Genomic DNA, 8,676 nt, shown 5'->3' with positions numbered 1-8,676 from the left:
TTTGAAACGGGTGAACTACACCAACTGAAAACTTCAGGTAAGAAACAACATTGTACCAACTAGAATCTTCGGATTTTAATCTAACATGAGATATCGAAGCAAACATACAAACACTGTCTGAAAACCTAATAAAAACAAGATCCAAGATGATAATATTATTCACTTAATATCCTACGAAGCATACTCTGGTACAGATCTAAGCCGGATTTAATAATAATAATACAAAGCCTAAATTCATTTCGGATAGTCTCCACGAAAACGAGTTTTTTTTTTTTTTTTTTCTTNCGAGCTCGAACGCCTTTTTTTTTTTTTTCACCTATCTGAATCTGGAGATCCATCACCGTAAGAAACCAGACCCTTCTTCCCATCTGGGCTACCAGAAGGTGATGACCTGGATCGATCTCTGCTACTCCTTCTGGGTGATGGCGAGTCAGCAGGGGACCTTGATTTCGATGGGGATCTGCTCCTTGAAGGAGATTTCCGCCCAACTACTCTAGGAGACACACGAGACCTGGATCTCTCGACTGGGGAGCGGCTCCTGATTGGGCTTCGGCTACGGCTATAACGGCGACTACGACGACTGCGGTAACGAGGACTACGGGATGCAGAGGGAGTTCTGCTTCGTCTGTTTCTGTATCTGTATAAACGAGAAGTTGCTAAGCGACTTAAATTCGAAACATTCTGGCTAGAGACCATAGGCATTTACGATTGTCTAAGAGTTGAGGCTTTATGTTGGACGTGTTTAATGTGATATTGCCTCAAGATTGGAACAGAAATATAATGTGATTTTGAATCGAATCGAAACACTTCAGTGCTCGTGAATAGATTTAATTCTGAACTTTAATAGTGAGATATAGTCGAGATAGCGAACCTTAACGGAGACCTTCCTCTAGGAGGGCTTCGGTAACGCCTAGGAGAATACCTTCTGTAACTTGAATATCTAGTAACACAAGCAAGCACTTAAAAGATCAATTCTCTGAACACTTCAAAAAGAAGCATGGAAAACTGGGAGTGTGACCTTAAACGAACTGAACATTGATTAAAAAAAAAACGCAGCTCACCTGTCACGTTCACCTCTTCCACTGTAACGGTATGACCTGACAGGAGACTTTGAGGGTGTTCTGTACCTTCGAGCAAATGAATATCGCTCACTAAAACCACGGCCCCTCCTGATGCGCTTTGGAGACCCTTCTGGAGAAACACTTCTTGATGCACTTCTACCTCTATCAGAAACTGGTGACTTTGGCCTTCGGATGGGACTAGGACTCCTAGAATAGCTCCTTCGGTTCCTAACAGGTGCTCGAGGACTTTGACTGATACTTCTCCTAGAAGGTGCCCTACCTGAGCTTCTGCTCAAGCTCTGACGAGAGGACCTTACTGGACTTCTGCTTGCACTTCTGGAAACTCTTGCAGGACTCCTACTAATTGATTTCCTAGAGGCTCTTCTAGGTGGACTCCTGCTTGGACTTCTATGTGGATTGGATCTCAAGGGGCTTCTGCTGACACCTCTTTGAGACCTGGTTCGTAATGGGGGGCTTCTGCTGATACTCCTACCTTTCCTTACCCTATCTGGGCTCCTGCTAATACTTCTACCCGGGCTCATGCTACCATTTCTAACAGGACTTCTGCTGATGCTCCTACTACCATTTCGAACAGGACTTCTGCTGGTGCTCCGGCTACTATTTCGAATAGGACTTCTGCTGATGCTCTTGCTCTTGCTCTTGCTCCTGCTCCTGCTCCTCAATTGTGCCTGAGGGCTTCGACTCCTGCTCATACTTCGTTTGGGGCTAACACTACGGCTCTTGCTGCGACTCTTCCTTGGACTAATGCTCATACTCTTACTCATCGTCCTTCTAGGACTAATGCTTCGACTCCTGCCCATCAACTTTTAATAAAATACCAGATCTGTAACAATTTGCAAAGATTAACTGAGGTGTGACAAGAATAGAGAGTGGACCTAGATTTTCCAGGGTGGTCGTCTAGAACATCAGGTTGTCTTTCTGAGCTTCTGTCAGATTTAGAATCCACCGCAGCAATGCCATTGCGGCTTCGCTCACCATTCTCCTTCGGGGATCCATCCGCATCCTTTTCCACCATATCTGCCTCTCCTCTTCTTCTATGGCGGGTATCTGAGACTTGAGGTACATCTTCAGCTACAGGGCATCATTAAAAAAACAAAATGCACGCAATCAAATCGTGATTGGGAAAAATTATAGATGAGTTAGAGAACTGCTCATCGTCATAATTTACCGAGGTCAAGGATAATAAAAATTACCAGCTTTCACTGACAAGCCTTGACGGTTTAGATCTTTCCCTTGAACATCTAGGCCATCTTGCTCAGAAGTGCTTCTGCTTTTGCTATCACTTTCAGTATCAGTAAGACTGTCCAAGTCCCTTATAATGAGAAGAACAGAGTATCAAGTAATGGCCATATTACACAGGAATCAACTGAGAGAAAGAAATTATCTACAGAGGAAATTGGAAGTACTAGCAAAGGCATAACAAATTCACGTCCCAATAGTAGCCAACCACAATTAATAATTTCTTTCAGATTCAATTAAACCCTTTTTTCCAATTACGGACTTTTTTCAAAACTGCATTCAATCTAATTTAGCTCAAAAGCCCCTTGAAAATGCCCTACACGCAAGAAAATCCATGTTAAAAAAAATCGACGTGTAACGAACTATAGCAAGATCAAACATTTCCAAGCCACCACCACCATCCCAAAAACCCAAAAAAAAAAAAAGAACAGAACTCCACATATTCTTCAAAGAACTGAAAGTATATATCCAATAAAAGGCATAATATTCTCTTAAAGAAAAAAATAACAAATAAAGATGTGCTTTTAAGTCGTAGTATCAAGAACCTTTTAGATTTTCTCTTCGACTTCTTATCATGCTTCCGTCTCTTTTTGTCACGTCTTTTATCCTTTCTTCTCCCACGCCTATATTTGCCTCTCTTAGAAGTCCTCTTTCTCTTTCTAGACCTGTCATCACTTGAAGAACTTTCAGAAGATGACGACGACGAATCGGTGTCAGTATCACTCTCAGAGTCATAGTCTAATTCTGAATCGGAAGAACTATCTGACTCAGACGTGTGGTATCTTTTCTTCCTCCTCTTCCTCTCCCTTGGTTTTTTCTGCTTTCCTCGTCTCTTTTCATCATGACTATCATCGTCTGAAGAAGCATTCTTTCCTGTCTTCATTTTATTCACCTTTCTTTTTTCTGTATTTAAAATGGAAAAATTAATGATTGTCCACATACTTAAGCTCATAAAAGGGAAAAGAACTGTCAAATAACTACAAGCTAGGGTCACAAATTACCATGCAAGAAATAATTCATGTTAAAAAAACAAACAATAACTTATCAATATATTTAGTAACCCCTACCCTCGTTAAATTCGCCACAATTGACAATTTTCACCGTAACAGTTGGAACGCCATCTTCTACATCCACGCTTTCTATCTTTTTCAGTACATCAAAACCTTGGACAAGCTTTCCAAATACTACATGCTTCCTAAAAGAGAAAGGAAGGAGGGAGGGTGTGGGAATGAGAGATGAAGTCCAAGTAAATAATATAATGACTTTGATATACATCAAGCTTATATACACATCCATAGGATATGCACGATAGTATCAAGAAACAATTATAAGGAATAAGGATATATATTCACAATGGTACCTAACAAATAAGCGGAATAAGCGGAATACTGCATTAACAAACCTGTCAAGATGGCTATTAGCCTTAAATGTGATAAGAAAATGCGAGCCTAAAGTGTCCCGGTCAGCAATTGACATTGATAGAAGACCAGGTCCATCATGTTTTAATCGAGGAGGTTCATCTGTAACAATCTCAAACATTTGTTACCCCTCAATTTATCAAAATAGTCTACGCATGAAAACTCTTTTAATAGCTTGCAAAAACTAGAACCAATTGTGCAGAAAACAATATTAGAACAAACAGATGCATCTCAAAATCTATAAAACTAAGCATGAGATGTACACTTGAAGAAAGCCACCCAGCAATAGCCACAATACAGGTATAGCATCAGACAACGCTAACCTATCCCATAAAATTAAAACAGGTGCATTAAGATTGTATCATGTTAAGAAACAAGAGAACATATCACATGTAGAAGTTCTTCTGTAAAATGTCTGTAAAAGAATAAAGCAGTAATGTACTTGGATGAAAAGGAACCCTATCAATGTAGGGGAAGAACCTCATGGAAAACAACAAGTGGGACTCCGAGACCTGCATTTTCTTATTTAACAAAATATTTTCTATCATGAGAGTGAAATGAATCTATATTAACTTTACAGATATAGCATACCAAAGAAATCGATACAGCCACTAAAATTTTCATTATACCCACAGCCCCATGCTATTATATCTCGAGCAAGCAAACTAAGAAAGAAATTGGATGCAAAGGAGCAGTATCACAAATCACATGATAAAAAATCATAGCCACCAAAAGTTTACAACCACGCTCCCCATATTGTCAATAATAAAACTTGAAAATGAACCACATTTTTTTTTACTTGAGCTGAAAAAAAAATAGGATATTTTCCTTCAAATCTCTCAAACTCCAAATTTGAAGATTATTCACGCTGGGACAAGACATGAAAAATTCAGTGCCCATTTCAACAAACAACAGGCTTCTTGTCCCTTACCAAACCATGCATTAACTCCATAATTACATATATGCTAAACGAAATCATATTAAAAATTCATTCAGAAAAGCAAAAAAATAGTTCTAAAAATGCAAATTCACCTGGAAATTTTCCACCATATATGCTCTCTCCAACAGTACCTGAGTAAGATAAGAGAAAGGAATATCAACATCATCCAGAACAGTCCATACAAGTTGATATTGTCCCACAGGTCACGTTTTCTTGTAACTTCTATATAATAGCATAGACAATATTCAAACAACTTGTCAAAGATACCACACTGCTTGTAGCTCCTAAGGAAGATGTAGTTATCAGATGTCCAGCATTTCAATTCACTTGATACAATATTGCACAAGATTTCTCAAAAAATAGAAATAAAATAAAATCTAATTTCAAACTGTAAGGCCAAGAAAAGGGTGCCATATTCAAAAAGGAAGTTTAGTTGCTTGTTACAATTCTTTGATACAGACAAAAATACCCTCAGTCATAGGATAGGTTGGCCCCTGGATAATAAATCAACTATCTACTAACAATCATGCACATAACACAAGCATACGCAACCGAGAAAAAAGTGTAATAATGAACTATACAAAATAAGCTAAATCAATGATTTTTTAAAATTTAATTCTTTCCTCAAGCTCCAAGTTACAATTGAACTCCATAACTATTGTAGTTTAAAAGCAGCCACCTGAATGAACTGAACACAGAAAAGCAATCAATGTGCATAAAATAATTGTAATCCTTCAACAATAATATCCATTTTACTTCACGAGCAAGCACAATTTCAAAATAACTACCTAAAAAGGGCATTACCAATTTCAAAGATTGTTAGGGCATCTCTACCCAATTACAGAGTCAATGAGTTCATTGCTGTAGCATTAAAATACATGTGAAAACAATAAGAACACTAGACATAACTTCAACAGACAATAAAATGAGAAAAATGAACAAGCCAAAGAAAACGCATACCATCTCGTTTGACAAAATCTCCAGCCTGGAAAGATATGGAAAAGAATCATTAATTCATGTTAAAGAAAGAATATAACATTTCTACAAACTACTTGGTTTACGATGGACAACTTAACAAGTACAACCTTAAAACTACATCACAAGAAAACGATTCTTGACCGTCAGCCCTGTAGCCTACAGCATAAACAAGGGTAACTGACTAAAAGACAGACCACTTCTTAGGCACATTCAGCTAGAAAACATGGCATTCAAGCCAATATAAAAACCGTTATATTAGGGCTAATGGCCATCCATATGTAGACAACATACCTGTGCCATGGAGCCTTTAATAATCCGATGAAAAAAAGATGCCTTGTAATGTAGTGGTCTTCCAGTTTTGGGACCAATGCCTTTCTCTCCTGCAAATAAAACAAAATATCAGAAAATAAAACCAAGTTAAAAATATCAGTAATACAAAATTACATAAATAGTTATAAAGGAGTAAGGAATGTTGTTCACCATAATAGTTCGATAAAATTAAAAACATTATATGGTCAAGCTGGTATCACCAACATTAGTAATTCAATAATAAATCAGTAGTAAGAAAATGAAGATTGCTAATCTACCAGATCAGGAAAAAAAATCAGAAAGATCTCGCAGGAAATCTTGCTGGATTTCCTCTCCCCTACCCAAATCACTCTCTCCTTGCCGATACATTTTCATTTCCCTCTCCCTTACCAAATCAGGAAATCTTACTAATAAGATGATATTGCCCAACACTACCAACATTATATTCTGCAGCCTGATAATTAATTAATGGTTGAAATAATATGAACAAACAAAAATATAGTGTTTACATGAAAAATTAAAAAGCATTGATATTTGGCATAAGATCTACCTGTACACAGAGCACGAAAATTCTCGGCTGTTTTTGGAGCGTGGTCATAAAAAAGCTGAAAAAAATCAGGCACAAGAAAGAAAAAATTAAATACCAAATCTTGTAAAAACAACCATGTAGAAAAAAAAAAACTAAACACTGACCACACGGGAAACGCTAACACTTTCTTCTATTAACAGAGGCTGAAATAATTATCGTGCAAACAAGAGCCAAGTACTTAACCCATATATTTGACGGGTGTAAATAGGAAAATACCTCAAAAACCATTTTTTCCCTTGGGTCTCCGTCAATTGAGACATCCAGAAAAACCAAAGGATTCTTCTTCTTCGTCATTTTCTACCTTCTCTTCCTTTAGCTTCAAATTTGCACTACAATCATATACCTGGTTTGAGGAGTTGAATGCAAGTCACCACCATACCATGCTAATTGAGAAATAAAGATCTGAGTAAATGGAGAAGAGAAACGAAAAGGAAGAAGAAAAAGTGAAGTGCATAGCGGTGAGAGAAAGGGGTGACTGCTTTAATTAAGAAATGGAGGAATAAAAAAAAAAAAGAAGAAGAGGTGGACCAGTTTCTCATGAGTCGTACAATACTGATAAGAACTATAAACTAAATAGCTTATCCTGCACAGTAACATAGAGCCTCTGATGGTTTAGGGGACCATATTAGAATAGAAAAAAAGTTCAAACACCAAAACAGGGTTTAATTCTGATATTACGTACTTCATTCCTTATTTTCTTTCCAATCCTTACCAATGGTTCTTTCCCTAGCAACCATCAACATGGACATTTCCATCCCAAGTCAGGAACATGTTTCGTGAAAGTAGATAAATGAGCAAAACATAATCTATACAGCCAACCGAAATTAGCTTACGAAATAGCTATGATCACTTAGACAATTAAATTACCATCGCATAAGGAAGGGACAAAAGCTAAAATTTTCGAATTCGAGCAGGATGAAGAATAATTTGACTAAGTTGATTTTGCAAAATGCAATAGGAAATCTTAACGAACCCACAACCATTCATGGCAGAACCTCAAAACGAAATCGAGAAGAAAATATTTACCAAACTTGAAGCAAATAAAGAGCAACCATCCATCAAAGTGAAAACGACGCAAAACATTCACATAAATATTCTATATGCTCCCTTACAAGAACCAAATCAACCAATGACTAAATTTCAGTACCCAAGGACTATAAGATAAATCAATATACCACATACTGAAATAGCATAAAATTTCAGTGCAAAACCTTAAACCCTAAATAGATTTGATATTCTACATACGAAAACATGCAGATAAACAGTACTAATCGTTCAAGCTACAGATTAAATGAACTTTAATCAGTTAATGAAATACAGTCTAAGCATACAGCCTGATGCATACAAAATACTCAAATTGAAGGGCCGAACAATAAACTCACCCCGGCCAAAACAGTTCGAGATAGTTAAGAAAAAACACAGATCAACGAACAATCGCAAACAAACGTCAACAGGTTACAGATTGAAATGTGGGAACCCTAGAGTCACCTGATAAGCGCAGAACCACGGAATAAAGTGAACCCCAGATGAGAGTGAAGCCTCGTAGAGGTGGACGTTAGTGTAGGTTAATATAGAAGAGGGTCGAGATGCTTGCACTGAGTTCCTCCCTTTTTAATGGATTAGGCTTTGGTTTCAGGTGAAGCGACCCAGTGGTAGAATACGAATTCATTGCTTTTGGGCTTTTGGGCTTATAAAAGTGGGCTTTTTGTATTTTCCGGCCCATTCTCAAAAATATAAATAAAATACCCTTTATAAAAGAGCCATTGAATAATAAATATTATTTTTTACATGCTCGAGTAAGTACATGAATGAATAGATATCATATTCAGACGAGTGTGATTCTAACAATGTGATGGTTAAAAATGCTTAAAATAATTTACTGTTACTGTATTATGTGACTTTCAAAAAAAATGTTGTATGATGCATGTCAACGAGAGGAAAAAAACATGTTTAAAGAACTTCGCTCTTATAAGTACTTCAAGGCAGATAACTAATGTGGTCGTGTCGTAGAATATGCAATGAATGTTGAGGCTATTAGACGTCGAATTTGAATTCCAAAACTTATATCAAATATTTTGCATGAGTCGTTACATTTAGTATTAGAGTGGAATCTCTCTCGGA

The 8,676-nt window shown here is 37.2% G+C and overlaps 1 protein-coding gene across 4 annotated transcripts; it reads right to left on the bottom strand.

Moving 5' to 3' along the window:
* LOC111454175 (peptidyl-prolyl cis-trans isomerase CYP95-like) lies at positions 1 to 8,156 on the bottom strand. 4 transcript variants are annotated; one of them, XM_023095531.1, is made up of 15 exons: positions 8,044 to 8,156; positions 6,772 to 6,898; positions 6,517 to 6,571; positions 5,949 to 6,037; positions 5,640 to 5,664; positions 4,772 to 4,810; positions 4,182 to 4,251; positions 3,724 to 3,841; positions 3,389 to 3,516; positions 2,867 to 3,224; positions 2,276 to 2,394; positions 1,958 to 2,153; positions 1,062 to 1,874; positions 872 to 940; positions 1 to 637 (listed from the first exon to the last, which is right to left on the bottom strand). In XM_023095531.1, the coding sequence occupies exons 2-15, from the start codon at positions 6,813 to 6,815 to the stop codon at positions 313 to 315; spliced, it is 2,448 nt and encodes an 815-aa protein (XP_022951299.1). In that variant the 5' UTR covers positions 6,816 to 6,898; positions 8,044 to 8,156; the 3' UTR covers positions 1 to 312. The 4 variants fall into 4 exon arrangements, with proteins under 4 accessions (XP_022951299.1, XP_022951300.1, XP_022951301.1 ...); XM_023095532.1 differs by having other exon boundaries at positions 7,938 to 8,079; XM_023095533.1 differs by lacking the exon at positions 4,182 to 4,251.
* Positions 8,157 to 8,676: the final 520 nt, after the last annotated feature.

The sequence above is a fragment of the Cucurbita moschata genome, unplaced genomic scaffold (genome assembly GCF_002738365.1).
Source record: "Cucurbita moschata cultivar Rifu unplaced genomic scaffold, Cmos_1.0 Cmo_Scf00016, whole genome shotgun sequence".
NCBI classification, from domain to species: Eukaryota; Viridiplantae; Streptophyta; class Magnoliopsida; order Cucurbitales; family Cucurbitaceae; genus Cucurbita; species Cucurbita moschata.
The sequence above is the reverse complement of the archived record's forward strand: the minus strand, read 5'-3'. Positions and strand labels throughout refer to the sequence as shown.

Bases quoted from the DNA above. Each gene is read 5' to 3' on its own strand.
- LOC111454175 (XM_023095531.1), bottom strand. From the start codon at position 6,815: ATGTCTCAATTGACGGAGACCCAAGGGAAAAAATGGTTTTTGAG. The intron at 3,517-3,723 runs GTTTGTTAATGC...TTTCTCTTTTAG, and splicing joins GCTAATAGCCATCTTGACAG to GAAGCATGTAGTATTTGGAA. The intron at 2,395-2,866 runs GTTCTTGATACT...TCTCATTATAAG, and splicing joins TCGAAGAGAAAATCTAAAAG to GGACTTGGACAGTCTTACTG.